General features: G+C 44.7%; 2 protein-coding genes across 3 annotated transcripts in view; both read left to right on the top strand.

Annotated features, from left to right (window-relative positions):
- The window catches only part of ttc27 (tetratricopeptide repeat domain 27), a 112,595-nt gene extending 105,761 nt beyond the window's left edge, over positions 1–6,834 (top strand). For both annotated transcript variants that reach the window (XM_041866363.2, XM_041866362.2), the window contains 4 exons: positions 2,027–2,224; positions 2,810–2,921; positions 5,577–5,677; positions 5,844–6,834. In XM_041866363.2, the coding sequence (XP_041722297.1) occupies positions 2,027–2,224; positions 2,810–2,921; positions 5,577–5,677; positions 5,844–5,969 (537 nt within the window). In that variant the 3' untranslated portion in view covers positions 5,970–6,834. The remainder of the gene's footprint in view (positions 1–2,026; positions 2,225–2,809; positions 2,922–5,576; positions 5,678–5,843) is intronic.
- Positions 6,835–10,372: 3,538 nt separating this feature from the next.
- LOC121553785 (latent-transforming growth factor beta-binding protein 1) overlaps positions 10,373–14,977 on the top strand; it is a 163,456-nt gene continuing 158,851 nt past the window's right edge. Inside the window, exons 1-2 of the mRNA XM_045211486.1 lie at positions 10,373–11,097; positions 11,905–11,975. Coding sequence (XP_045067421.1) covers positions 10,745–11,097; positions 11,905–11,975 — 424 coding nt within the window. The 5' untranslated portion in view covers positions 10,373–10,744. The remainder of the gene's footprint in view (positions 11,098–11,904; positions 11,976–14,977) is intronic.

The following is a 14,977-nucleotide window of genomic DNA, read 5'->3' as shown; positions in this document are numbered from 1 at the left end:
CCAGATGTGAGGATTCATCCTCGCCTTACCAACTGTCCTACAGTAGACCACACGCACACATTCTGGAACAGCCCTTACAGAAGTGCTCTTGTTTCAACAGGTCTCATTTATGATCTTCTCTTACACAGAGACACCGATAACATTTTTTTTTCTTAAAATGAATTAACTTTACTGGATTGTTTAGTACTGCATTGCACTTTTAATGGCCTTTTGTAGTCTCATTCAAGAACATTGCATGGCTGCTGGGAGGCTAGGGAATGCCAGTATTCAGTGGAAAAGCCAGCTGGAAGGTTTAGACCCAGATATAGATACAGAACAGTTGTCTGTGTAGCCTGGATATAAGGTGTTTGATTGTCTGGTTTGGACCAGATTTATTGTGAAGGGGGCCTTTCCTCTCCCTCATGCCTGTTGAAATTCAAACCACTTAAAGCTTTCAGATCTGCTTCCTCACAGATTCTCTTCCTCCTCCACCGGCGGGGCACGCCACAGTCAACTGGAGACAAATCAATAATCTAGTCGAGCTAGAGGCAGTGTGCCAGCCTGCCTGCAGCTGAACTTGCAGCCCATTAACTAAGAGCTGGGTCATTTGGTAACTCTGTGTCAAGACTCTTTGGGATGGGGTCTTTAAACAGCGTCTTTAGACATGCAGATTTTCAAACACACAATCATACTATAAGAAATGCATTGGCTCCTCTGGTGATTCAGTCACTGTGAATGTGAAATCCCTCCCTGTGAGTGGTTGTATGGATATGTGCAGTAGGCTAGAGGTCTCATTCACCTTTGGCTACATTTTTACTGTGAACAATCAAAAGTGGGATAAAGTAAAAACCTTGGCTCAGCGAACACCTGGGTTTCAAGCTGTTCACTAACAGGCTTTCTGCTAGTGCCATGACTTCAAAGGGAGCTGGCCTAGCTGACTTCTGGGAAACCAGGCCCCCCACACTCACCTTGGTACGCGCATGGTAGACATACACACAAACTCAAAGACTAGCATGGGGAGACCCACTCACTCTCACACAGACGCGTGAGGAGATGCACACATCTTGCAGTTTACACCCTCAGACTACCCACACACAAACCCCTCCAATCCAGACCACACATTCCCACACACACACTGCCATGGGGAGATACACACACACTCCCCACAGACTACACAAACCCAGGGGAGACATCTCCAACCCTTAGGTCCCACCTTTCATCCGTTCGAGGTCTCTCTCTCCTTTCCCCTGCCTTTACTCAGCTTGCTCAGACTGGAGTGTTGGTATTCGGAGCGGTGCATGAGGGCTTCACAAATAACATTCCCCTGGACAGACAGGATGAGGCCCGGAACGCTGCTGCACTTCCTGGCTTTTAGTGGAGCACATGGACGGACCTTTTGAGATTTTTCCCATTGATATCATAATCTACTGTCTCTCCTGCTTGTTGCTTATGGAACATGTCTGTGTATATATAGCTAGGACTATGACATGCCCGTGTGTGTGAGTGTTGTGTATTGCGTTCTAACTTAATTATTTGTTTTCAATGTGCTGATGATACCGTTTTATTATTCATATGGGAAAGTATTTAATTAATGTAAACAAAGAGGGTGAGGTCATGTTTTGAAATCCAGCATTGCTCTGCCCTCTAGGCTATTTATTCAAAGGCTTCTAATTGTACTGCATGATGAGTGTGACTGTGCATACATTTCCATTTTTTTTGTTACAATAGAAAACAAGTCCCATGAATTCTTGGCAGTTTTATTCCATTCTATATTCCACTCTCAATGCCAAGCATATTGCATTTGAGCGGGGGGCAGTCACCAAACTAGAAACGGAGGATGACACAGCTACGCGATATTGAGGCAACCCAACTGGTCTATGTTGAGAGAGGACATATGTAATTCAAGCCAGTGTGGTCAGGTTCACACACCAAACCACCCACCCGCTTTAGACAAGCAGTCACTACTCTTTCCGACTCCTCCCTCCCACTTCAAACCAGAGGAGCGCTGCGTTCACATTCTCACTCTTCCCTGTTCTCTGTGTTCCAGATTCTAGAGATCCTGGTGCGAGCGGTGGTGGAGGACATGACAGATAACCATGGCGACCAGGCCTCGTCTCTGCGGGCCAAGGTCCAGGAGCTCATGGGGCGCGTCACGTCCCGTCACAGCACTGATGCTGAGATCTGGCGTCACTATGCCCTGCTCTATGGAGACGGCCACAGCACCAGGCCTGAGGACAACGAGAAAGTAAGTCCCCCTAACATTCCTCTAACGTCCCCGTGACATTTCACTGTGCAAACACCACACATTAAATATACTGTATGTGCTCGGAAGGGGAGGTGAAAAAGTAATTATTGTAATGGACTTGGAGCCTGTTAATAAGCTATTTATAGGCTCATTGATAACTGGTAGGCGATGGTAACTAATGGTGAGTAAATTGCACGTGGCCACACAGTGACAGATGGCTCTGTGTATTAATGTCATACGCAGTGGGCCGTTGATAAAACTGTTCCTTAATCATGTCCTAAGCGTGACTTTTGAGTTATGATCCTTAGTCCTGGTATGTAATTTGTCTTTCCAATGCCATTTCCCCCCTCCCATAGGCCAGTCACGCCACAGCGATGATTTCTGTTAATTTTCTATTCATTAAGTGTGTTTACCTAGTGTGTTCATTATAACCCTGATGGTGTGGCCAACAGCTTGGTAAGGGTTTATGGCTTCATGGGAAGTTAATATTTAATAAAAATGGTAGCCCACAACATGCTGTGTGTTGGGGGTAATTGTTTTTAATGGATTTTCTTGTGTGTGCTCGTGTCTATTTGTGTGTGTCAGGCTTTGCAGTTCCTGTCCAAGGCCCATCGCTGTGAGGTGCAGGCCAGCGGCTGGGAGAAAGACACTGGGACCTTCAAGGAGGTGATAAGGAGAGCCATAGATCTGGCCAACGGTGAGTGTCGCACTCCCTGCCCCTACACACACACACCTCATCCCACACCAGGGCCTAAAACTAACTTTTTTGTATACCAGCCACTGTGGCAGGTAGATGAAAAAAATCTACCAGACACTCAGATTCTTTACCAGCCAAATATTATTTGCGCCATAATTACACAACACACAAAAATAACAGATGCGCATGCTTAGTAATGTTTCTAAAACAATAAATGTAATACTAGTAAGAAGTAATGTGGTATATTGCTCGATTTAATTTGATATTCTGTGACCCGTGTAGCTCAGTTGGTTGAGCATGGCATTTGCAAAACGCAAGGGTTGTGGGTTCGGTTCCCGCGGCGGATTGGATGAAAATAGTATGAAAGTGTATGCACTCACTACTGTAAGTCGCTCTGGATAAGAGCGTCTGCTAAATGACTAAAACATTTATTAAAAAAAAAAAAAGTTTTCAGAGACTGCCCCTTTAAGGTTACCTTGGTAACAGGGTCACACCAATCTTCACATGCCTGTGAGAATCTCACTAGTAGAGGCCGACAATGTTTCCAAAGACAAACTCTGTGATATCTCTTTTTGCTAGCAGTGGAAGAAAACTCTAACATTGAAAAGCAACCTAGCTTGTGAACAAAACATTGTAAATAGCCAAGAAACACGAGGACAAAATCTCACTTTAGTAGACTTTCGAGTGAATTAGACCAACTTTTATGCCTGTGTGCATTGCTTCTAAAAACGAATCTTTCAGCACTTCACTCACAGCCCCCTAGACAGGCAGTGTTGCCGCGCGAGGTGGGATAGCTATAACATTAGGATTCCAATTGCTTTGCGCATTACCAGATATGAAACAAAATGGCAGAAATACTTTGAAAACAGCTACTGCAGCATTTATTTTGCTATAAATCATGACTCGCAGCTGTGGCCATACTTTACTATTTTTATTAAATGCTCACACTGTAGAGCCCTGAGTGTTACCATGCAGCAACGTGTCTGGTGAATTAGACATTCTTACCCAACAATGCCAAAATCTACTCGCATTTGGCGGGTGTTCATTTTAGGCCCTGTCCCACACACACACACGTTTCTTCGACACACACGAGCCACACGTGACCGCCGCATGTTGGCGGAGACACGTGGAACACTCCATCATGCTTAATGTCACGTCTCCTACAGGCCTTTGCGTCAGGCCGCGCGGGGAGAAGACATGATGGATGGTATGAGAAGAGTAAACAAGCTGCTTACCCCACTGCCCTCCGCGAGACGCAATCCTGATCCAAACAATTGCTCTGCGTGTTAGTGGCGAGGGGGATGGAGTGGAGATGGAGACAGCAGGCAAAGGAAGGAGAGTGTCCTATAGGAGAGAACTCCATTAAAGGTGTTAATCTCGAGAATCCCCAGGGTTTTCATTACAGCTGGATGCTGTGTTGAATTAAACATTAGAGGGAGTCAGGGCGCCGGGGCAACACGGTAGGAATAGCAATGTGGAAGGACGCAGCCCTGCCTTCCCCAACACATCTCTGGGGTTGATGTTGTCGCTAGGGCTCATCGTCACTCAGGTCACACACCTTGTCCCTCACACGCACGCACATGCACACACACACACACCTTACACCACTTTGTAACCTCTATGATGGGCCTGGGCCTGGACACTGCATCCACAGAGCTCGGAAGAGAGGGATGAGAAAAAAGTAGTGTGATGAGAACGACTAGGGAGGAGGTTAGAGCAGAAGAGGTCCTCATCCATAAATCACGACGTTTTGACCTTTCGCGCTGTCGCGGCTGAAGGGGACCAGACAGGGAAAAGGTGTCGCGCAGATAGAGAAGAGACCGGCGCTTAGTTTCTCTTCCTCATGCGCGAGAGAAAGATAAAAGGTGTCGGGTAAACACCAAGACAAAAGACTCTGCGACGCAGGGGAAATAGCCCATCAATATCCTCACTTGTCTCAGGAACAGAGCTTTGTTTAGGTATGTTTCTCAAAGCAGCACAGAATAACACCGGTTCTTCTGAGCTTTAGTCATCACTTTCTGGGAGTCATGAATAGTGTTTGTGTGGATGGTGTTTCATCCTGCTGAATGCAGATTCACTGTGAAGCGTTCCAGAGGACATTTTGATTATGTTATCTCGGACAGTGATCACAGGAGTGATTAAACAGGCATTGTGGAAAAAGGTCTCGTCTAATTATTAATTTGCGAGCTGCCAGGCCACTCGCGGCGGGGTTTAGCGGTGAAGTGTCTTCGGCGTAACGAGATGAGGCCAACTGAAGTGTCACTGACTGCAGGCCTGAGAAATCTCCCTGAGGGAGGTGGAGCGCCCATTAACCAGTCCCAGGAGAAATGACTCATCTCCTCCACCTCTCCACACGTGCAGTATAACCCACAGTCCTGTGTCTATATGAGACCTGTTAATCATGCATAGGTCAATGGTGCCACAGTGTCTCACCAGGGCAGGTAGGGCCATGGCCCCTGGACCCCGACCCAGAAACCCCTCATCTCTCTCCTCCTGACCCTTCCATGGTACCCCATGCGTGATGGGTAGTTGTCTCTCCTTCCAACAATCACTCATTTTAATACACATACCTAAGGTGCTCTGTCTCTTAATCACACATATTTACGTGCTAATAGGTATTTTCTGTCTCTCTTTCTCACATTTATGGGTTCACAGTGACCCTCAGCTGTAGTAAAAAGAAGAGTAACCCCCAGGAGGCATTGCAGATGTTGTCCTCCACTCGTCTCAGCCTGAGAAGCCTGGCCACCAAAGCCAAGGTACAGTACAGTTGGCCTTCATGCCACCACCCCACCACATCATACAGATGTATCGGACTGCTCACATCAAGTCATTACTGAGCTACTTCACCGACCTCACGTTGTTTTTTGCGATAACGTTTAACCAAATGTAGTAATTTAATTTCTTTACACCGTTTCTCCTCAGCAACTGCACACAGATGTTGCTTCTGGGGAGATCCATGGCGACCTGAGTGATGAAGTCAAAGAGCTAGAGCAGCTTATCACGGAGCTGCAGGACCAAAGTGGCCAGCAGCGCAGCGAATCAGCATGAATGCCTCACTATAGACACACCTCTAAGGACTCTAAGGACCTCCTACAGTAAACTTGTCCCAGAGCAGACATGGCTACAAGGGACACTGTCAGGTGACCCTGCACCCCTCACCCTGATCCTTACCAAGAGGACTTTACACAGTTTTACAGGCAAGAAGAGATGTGACTGTAACTGTAAAGGACTGCCAAAGGAATGACTTCAAACTTGATACACTCGTATGTACAAAGTGTAATTTGGTATAATTCCCCCCTTGAGGCGTGTGCTGTTTATGTTGTATAAAGCATGGTTAAGGAATGCTAGCTCAACCCCATAGGTCATCAAAAAGACACCTTCTCTGTGGAATCTATAGAAATCAGGAAATGTATACATTCATACATTTTACAAAGATGAAGCCTTATGATCATAGAACCACGCTTGCCTTGTTAGAATGTACTAGTCATAACCCCCCCCTCAAAGCTGGACTCCCCCAGGCGCAGTGAGAGCTCTGCAGATGAGAAGTGTAAGAATGTGAGGCAGGACAGGAAAGTGTGGACGTTCATCACCAGGGAAGTAGTGGGCCATGAAAGTATCATCCCACCTCGCCTCACTCACACAGGACAGACAGCATGGAGGCAGCCCCTGCACAGTACAGCTATCTCATTATCGTCATGCCTGGGGGCCCCGGGGGCTACAGACAGAGATCCTACCATCTTCTCCTCATGGGTTTTCTCTCCCAAAGGAAAATGACCTTGACATTGCCTTTGTTTTATCATACTTGTTGTTTTATTGCTATCGTAGAAATGTTGTTTTTCTTTGCCTGTGCCTCTTTGTCATGGACTGTGTCTCTGCCTTGCAGTTCGCTTTCATTAAATTTGATTTGATTTGATGTTATTGACTCCCTGTCAAAATAAAGGTTATAAATAAAAATGGCACATTATCTTTTCCTTCTGGTGACAATTTATGGATTGGGAAGGAAGTGTGCATCACCCATAAGTATAATGTATGTATACATTCCATATATTCAACAGGTCTTGATTACACAATTTGTTTGCATACCAAAACACTCGATCATAACCAGATTTTGTCCCAAAATGTCAGTCATTTAATACAATGTGAAATAATGGTCATTACAAGTGTTGTCATTATTTACTATCATACACCATTACATCATATATCCAGCAGACACAGGGAAAATATAGTCATATCTGCCTGCTAATTGTAATATAACTCTTCCAAATGGTATTCACGGACAAACATCATTACACTGATTTGCTGCCATGACGTCATATGTTTGGAGAGGCCTCCCTTTGAAGCAGGGAAACAGAGGATGCTTGTTCAGCCTCCTGTTTCTTCTCCTCAACATTCCTGGTGTTTCTCAGTGACAACTTGACAACATCCTCATAAAGTTCCAACTGCAGCTGAAATACAATGGCGAGGTCATTGCCTACGAGCAACACCAAAATGACATCACGTTTCATGATATACATTAAGTGGTATGAATGAATAAGGAATCAATCATCAGGATGGGCAGTTTTTGGTCAGGATGTCCTAGAGCAAGGACTCTATTACAAAATAAGATTTATCAGGAGTGTAACATTCTCTATAGAAACGTGACCTGAAAGCTCACTGACTGAATGACTCAAACATTCACATTTTACATACAACTTGTGCATATCTATGTTGATACCTTCCCACAGACTTGCTATGACTTAAATGTTTTCCAGAAGCATCTTGAGACTTCATTTCAGACTCTGATCATCTTGGATGGCTGTGTTTCCTGGGCAGATGTACAGTTATGGCACATGAGACTGACCTAGATTGAATCAGTGACTGGAGGATTGCATTTCTGCCCAGCTACACTACATGACCAAAAGTATGTGGACACCTGCTTGTCGACACATCTCATTCCAAAATCATGGTCATTAATATGGAGTTGGTCCCCCTTTGTTGCTATAACAGCCTCCACTCTTCTGGGAAGGCTTTCCAGTAGATGTTGGAACATTGCTGCGGGGACTTGCTTCCATTCAGCCACAAGAGTATTAGTGAGGTCGGGCACTGATGTTGGGCGATTAGGCCTGGCTCGCAGTCGGCGTTCCATTCATCATAAAGGTGTTCACCGATCTCAATAAACCATTTCTGTATGGACCTCGCTTTGTGCACGGGGGCATTGTCATGCTGAAACAGGAAAGGGCCTTCTCCAAACTGTTGCCACAAAGTTGGAAGCACAGAGTCGTCTAGAATGCCATTGTATGCTGTAGCGTTAAGATTTCCCTTCACTGGTGCTAAGGGGCCTAGCCCGAACCATGAAAAACAGCCCCAGACCATTATTCCTCCTCCACCAAACTTTACAGCTGGCACTATGCATTGGGGCAGGTAGCGTTTTCCAGGCATCCGCCAAACCCAGATTAGTCTGTCGGACTGCCAGATGGTGAAGCGTGATTCATCACTCCAGAGAACGAGTTTCCACTGCTCCAGAGTCCAATGGCGGAGAGCTTTACACCACTCCAGCCAACGCTTGGCATTGCGCATGGTGATCTTAGGCTGCTCGGCCATGGAAACCCCTTTCATGAAGCTCCCGACAAACCATTCTTGTGCTGACGTTTCGAACTCGGTAGTGAGTGTTGCAACTGAGGACAGACGATTTTTATGCGTTATGCGCTTCAGCACTCTATGGTCCCGTTCTGTGAGCTTGTGTGGTCGATCACTTCGCGGCTGAGCCGTTGTTGCTCCTAGACGTTTCCACTTCACAATAACAGCACTTACAGTTGACCGGGGCAGCTCTAGCATGGCAGAAATTTGACAAACTGACTTGTTGGAAAGGTGGCATCCTATGATGGTGACACGTTGAAAGTCACTGAGCTCTTCAGGGAGGCCATTCTACTGCCAATGTTTGTCTGTGGAGTTTCCATGGCTGATTGCTCGATGTTATACACCTGTAAGCAACGAGTGTGGCTGAAATAGCCGAATCCACTAATTTGAAGGGGTGTCAACATACTTTTGTGTATATATAGTGTATTTCAAGTTGCATCATTGGTGATGACATGTGCCTCACCTGGTCTTTCTCCACAGATCTGTCCCCTTCTCCGAGGATGCTGCTGCACAGGCACTGGGTTCTGGTTACCATCACCTCTTGTGTGTCAAATTCAGAGCAACATTTCCCAAACCCCCTCCTTTCCTCTCCCTCACATTCTGGAGGGAAGAGTCTTGTGGCTTTCTTTTTTTCATCTATGTATGACACCACTGTAACCAGTATCCACCACAGGAGGTTGATAGCACCTTTAATTGAGGAGGACGGGCTTGTGGTAATGGCTGGAGCGGAATAAGTTGAATGGTATCAAATACATCAAACACATGGTTTCCATGTTTGATGCCATTCCATTTGCTCCGTTACGGCCAGTATTATGAGCCGTCCTCCCCACAGCAGCCTCCTGTGGTGTCCACCCACTTCAAACCTCAGTGGGGGACATAGAGGTTTTAAGACAACAATTAGATATCCCTCACTCAAGAGAACCAACTTCATAAGACTTAATGGTACTTTGTATGTTTTCCAAAGCGCACACGATGACTCAATGGGGCTCATGTTCATCTGGGTGTAGGCCCTTAAAACCACTGTGTGCGCTCAATAGTGCATGTCTTCAATGAACTTACTCCAGTACTGGAATATCCCCTGCAGTCTTCAATGAAATAATGAGTCAATGTTGAACAATTTACACAGGGGTTGCTGGTAACCCTGCAGTGTAGGAGGACAGCAACTAGGGATAACCATGGGAAATTAGAAGCGCACCAGAAATGGCCCCAGCGCAACTGTTGGCAAGTAACTCATGTGGGTTGTTGGATGAATAATGGTGCACACATGGCTTTATAAATACTTGCCTATAGTTTATGACGCATGGTAGTTCCTATATGATTTATGCAGGAGTTTATGGGACCGAAGTAACAATGAGATGAAGGACTATGACAGCATATAGCCTACATACATATCCATGTTATTTATACATATGAATTAAGAACTGTTACATGATTTAGTTTTACACATTACACTTAGCTTATTAGGTGTGTAATTTTATAACTGGTCATTCTTATAAGCATGTTGCTATACTCTTATCACTCATTAACTTGCTGTACAACAAGGTTTATGCCTGCTGTCACTTTGGTGAGCGCGCGCTCTTGCCGACAGCAGGTAGAAAGTGCATGCGTCTTGAGGAATGGATTTCCTTTTGATATTTGGGGACTAGGAACCTTTACAGTCTATGCTAGGAACCCTACGCACTCCAAACTTTTTTTTTAGGGTTCAGCCCCACAAGTGTGTTCCAATAAGCGTCCCACTCCTGACGTCATGTCTGCTGGAGATTGGCTGTTCAGTTCTGACACTAACTCCTTTACACAGTGAAACTTTTTAAAGAGTTTTCAATCTCATTTGCAGGGTAAAGTATTGCACAGACATAGCCATAGCAGCCGTAACATCTGCTGTACAGCTCCCCCCAACCCTGCGCAGGGATAAAGCAGTGTTTTATTCTGTTTTAGACCCATAGTCACGTTTTTACATTTATTATTCACAATTTTATTTTTAACTTTTTAAAGTGAAGCCTACGTTTTTAGTTATTGTTTTTAAATTCGGGTTGGAAGGCGAACCATAGACGAATATGTTCAGGGATATAGAACTGTTTTACTTGCGTTAAAGTCAGAGGAGTTTTTATTTTCCAGACACGGACCGCGCAAAGAAACATCCGACCTTCAAGGAATTTGTTATAAAGTTTTCAGAAAGTATTCTGTCTTTACGCGGATACTGAGTGGATATGGCTTGGATCAGATGGGACCTCTTATTTTCTATAGGTTTATTCATTTCACCGGCATTTGTGTCCACGGATCAGAGTGGCTTTAGGAGATACTACGTGTTGCAGCCAGGTCCGAGCGGGACAGACAGGGTACATGTGAGTTCCATTTCTTCGCGCTCCAGTGCCACAGGACAGCCCCATGCCTACAATGTGGAGCTCACGGCCAGTTACGGTGGCCAGGGCCGAACCCGTAGGATGGGTAACCAAGCGAACCCGATCTCGCATCGCCAGGATACACAGTTTGCGCTGCACCAGCAAGTCATTCCGCAGACCAGTCACAACGTTCACCAGAGTCACCAAATGAAAATGTCAGGGTAAGTATACCTGTGGGTGTCTGAAAATACTTCCTGTTACAGAAGAGTGCATCTGTCTGTCTATAGGCTACTTATCCTCTTGGATAGCAAGGTGGTCTGGTATAAAAATGTATTGCCTATGTTGGGTCACCTAACTGTACAGTAGTCATGCACCTGGTAAAGGAACTCGCTATTAGACTGGCCAACTTATTCACTGTAATAATTAACATAAACATGGTTGTTAAATATACATGATTAAGTAAATATTCTGCAAGACCAACTTAAATGATACAGTGCATTTGTTTCATGTAGCTTTTTGATATTTCTGACAAATCAACACGTACAATACTGTAGACTACTTGTTTGAGACATTTAACCAAATTAATTTCACGTTCAATGTATCACTTCTGAACTTTTTTTTTTACAACTTTCAAGTTGATACGAAATAAAGATATGTATTAACATCCACTCAGTAGAGACAGAAAGAAAAACAGCTCATTTCAAGTAATGTTCTGAAAGAATATAGTGTGCTCAAAGGAAGCGAAATGGCCCAGATCCTGTTGTATTCAGGAGCATGGCCCCAAGTCGCAGCACTCTCAGATGTATGATTAGTGGGGACATTCCCACAGTCTCAGCACCAGGCTAAGGGCGCCCAGCTTCACCTCCCATAAAAGGAAACCCCTAAAACCAGATCTGGCCCAGTTTTACTGGTTAATCTCGACACAGGTGGGTCACTAGGCCCACCAGCAAGTGAGTTTTAGGCTAAATGAGTTTGTCTTGTGTGTGTGTGACAATGCTCTCTATCTCTGTCTCTGGGTGTTGTTGCAGGGTGAATGTCTGTGGAGGGCAGTGCTGTCACGGATGGAGTAAGGCCACTGGATCGCAGCGGTGCACCAAGCGTGAGTATACACTACACTACCACAGCCGAGCCTCTGCTGCAGGCAGGCCAACAAGTTGCAGTGGTTCAAAATGTTCTTCCAAATTCTTGATGACAGTCTTGGATTGACTGTATGTTGTACATGGCACCTCATAACTTCTTCCTTTGGAAAATGTACACAATCATCTTTACTCCCGTTGTTCATCAGGCAGATCTGTGCCAGAATACCAGCATCACACCGTATATATAATCCATCCAGTATACCTACCTCCCCTACTCCACTTGGAAACTCACCCAAGCATACATACATATGTTTTGAAGGCGCCTTTAGATGATTAGTAGTGACAGATTGGAGAACAGCACCTTTGTATTCTGTTCTTTATAAATACCTGGCATTGCTGACAGTGACTCTGCCCACCTGGGAACAATGACAGGACTGTCAGTGTGTTGGGGCCCGTGTTGCAGAGTCATGAGAACACTGTTATTGCATAGGAGTAGGCACGCAGGGTCGGCCCGAAAGAGAAACAGGTTTGGAGTGTTTTATACCTCTTGGCTCAGCCCCACCAGCTGGATCTTTCGTATTTGACTGTGAGGCTTTGCCGGCTGGTTATATAAGAGACAGACAGCTCTCTTCGCCGAGTCTGGTGGACCTCCTGGGGAAACCAGGGGTTACGTTTTAGTCTAGGACCCCTGATTCATACGTTTAATAGGCCCAGCGTGCCTGCACTACTCTACTCTGGTCTGCTCACACTTAAGACTGGGCTCCACTTTGTAGAATGGCATGGTCTCCTTGGCATGGTCTGAGGCAGCAGAGGTTAGGTGGGGGAGTGGGTGCAGTCATGCAATGTACCATGGGGGAATGCTTCTGTTTAGATGGGAATGGGAAATGCTGTGCAAGGTCTCTGGAGGAGAACCAATAGTGGACCTTCCTACAGTACCGATGGCTTTAATTGGTCCTTTTGATGTCAGGATCAGAGTCCAGTACGCCCTACTGTAGCCAGATACTGGAATCGGGGTGGACAGGATGGAGGAAAGATGAAATGTTATAGGGAGTTTCAATGACTGCTTTTTAAAAACCTCAAAAGATCTTTGTGTCACTAGATTTATATTACTGTACAGTTGCTCTTTCTGGGAAAATGGCTTTATGTTCTTGAAATCTTTTTATTTTCTAAGCTTATTCTCAGGTCATCCGGTGTTCACCGCTCATTTCTATGATTTTTCACTGGCCGTGATATTAATATGTACAGTAGTATAGCACCAGGGAAGCACTGTGAGGAGAAGTTCCATTCATCTATAGCAATGAATTGCTGTAGACAACCCTAATAAATATGATGAATAATGCAACTATGATTGATGATATAGTGTAAGCGACCAACGCGTATGCTTGGCTTTTCTTCCTTTTCATTCTGCTTGTTTTTTCCTACATGGAAAAATATTATAATAACTCACTCCTGGGCTATAGTCAGTCATATCTTTTATGGATCGCTCTCTATATCTTTTGCTCAATTAGTTTTTCAGGATCATCTCTTTTTTTTCTCTTCTACCTACCTTGTCACAGAAGATAGACTAGGTTGTAAATCCACCCGCTAAATGTTTAATGGAGTTTGATTTCCAGGACACCCCAGCCCCCCCACCCACTACCCTTACCGAAAATGCTAACAAAAGGGTTTCTTAATATAAATTAATTTTGTTTGTTCTGGCAACGCCTTACACGTGGCCTGCTAGCATGCTGCATAAAGTGCTCTTTCAGGTTGTCACGCCAACAACCTCCCAACCTCCCACCAAGGCAAGCCCAGATTTTAATTTTCTCCGGGTAGCTAGTAGAAGCTGTGAAAATCTTACCATACATTACCACTAGGATATTTAATCCATGATATTTTCCATGCAAAGCCACTCACAATACATACTCAAGAATTGATGTGCATTTAAGAGTGAGTGTAGCTCATTTTAAAACGTTCCTTAAACAGTGACACAGAGAGCTGAAAACCTGGCCTATTTAATACATGGCAAATGGACCAAGCATGTTTAATCATGAAGCTGTTATTGCCATTCCTTATTACATGACATCATGCTGTAACCATGACACTAATGTTGAAAATATGTTATACATGTTTTGCACCTTAGAATATTTCAGTTGTTTGTTTGTTTATTTGTTTGTCTTAATGGCATCCAGACAGTTTCAAGCATGTGATGCAGATGCTACAAACACCTCTCTGTCCTCTTAATGGACTGTAATCTAATAGAGATTATGAGCAAACATCCCAAGGATTTATTCAGTCTATTCCTGACGCAAAGAAGGTAGTCTAACGACATGTGATGATTGAATTGCAGAGCAGAATAGCACTCTGTTGTTTTTTCTGCTAGATTCAAGACTATCCGCAACAGAAAATAGCTTGTAGTATTAATAGGCCTTTAATATAATAACAAATGCCACTTAGCATTCACTTTTATACAAATGACTTACAGTACAGTGAGTGCATTCATTTTTAGAATGTGTAGGCCTACAGTGTGTGATCCCTGTGGGTATTCAATACACGACCTTGGCGTTGCCAGCTCTACTAATAAAGATTAGTTAGACTTTTGTTTGTCTGAGAGAGAACCGTGTTGGATGGTCTTCCAGATCCCTCTGGGGTTCAGGCAGCAGCATCTCCATCAGGCTCTCTCCCTCCGCTTCCACTGGAGTCTGGCGGAGCTATGTACAATGTGGAGCCGCATGGTAATCTCACGCTTTGAAAAGCTGCCCAGCCCATTTCTCCCTTAACCGAGTGCAACCCAAAAGTAAGCAGACCGGGCCAGACAAAACAGAACATGAAAATATTTCACTTCTGCGTAGCTGCACGGCACAGCGGAGGAGCAGTCTTCATTTTTCAAGAAGGATTGCTCATGAAGAGGCTACTTGAAAGTCCCCCAAAGTTAAGAGAATGTGACAGGTTCAACCATTTCATATATTTAAAGGCCCAATGCAGCCGTTTTTATATAAATTAAGTACCTTACTAACAGATTTCCATAAAAATGGGCATATGT

The sequence above is a fragment of the Coregonus clupeaformis genome, chromosome 37, assembly GCF_020615455.1.
Source record: "Coregonus clupeaformis isolate EN_2021a chromosome 37, ASM2061545v1, whole genome shotgun sequence".
NCBI lineage: Eukaryota > Metazoa > Chordata > Actinopteri > Salmoniformes > Salmonidae > Coregonus > Coregonus clupeaformis.
The sequence above is the reverse complement of the archived record's forward strand: the minus strand, read 5'-3'. Positions and strand labels throughout refer to the sequence as shown.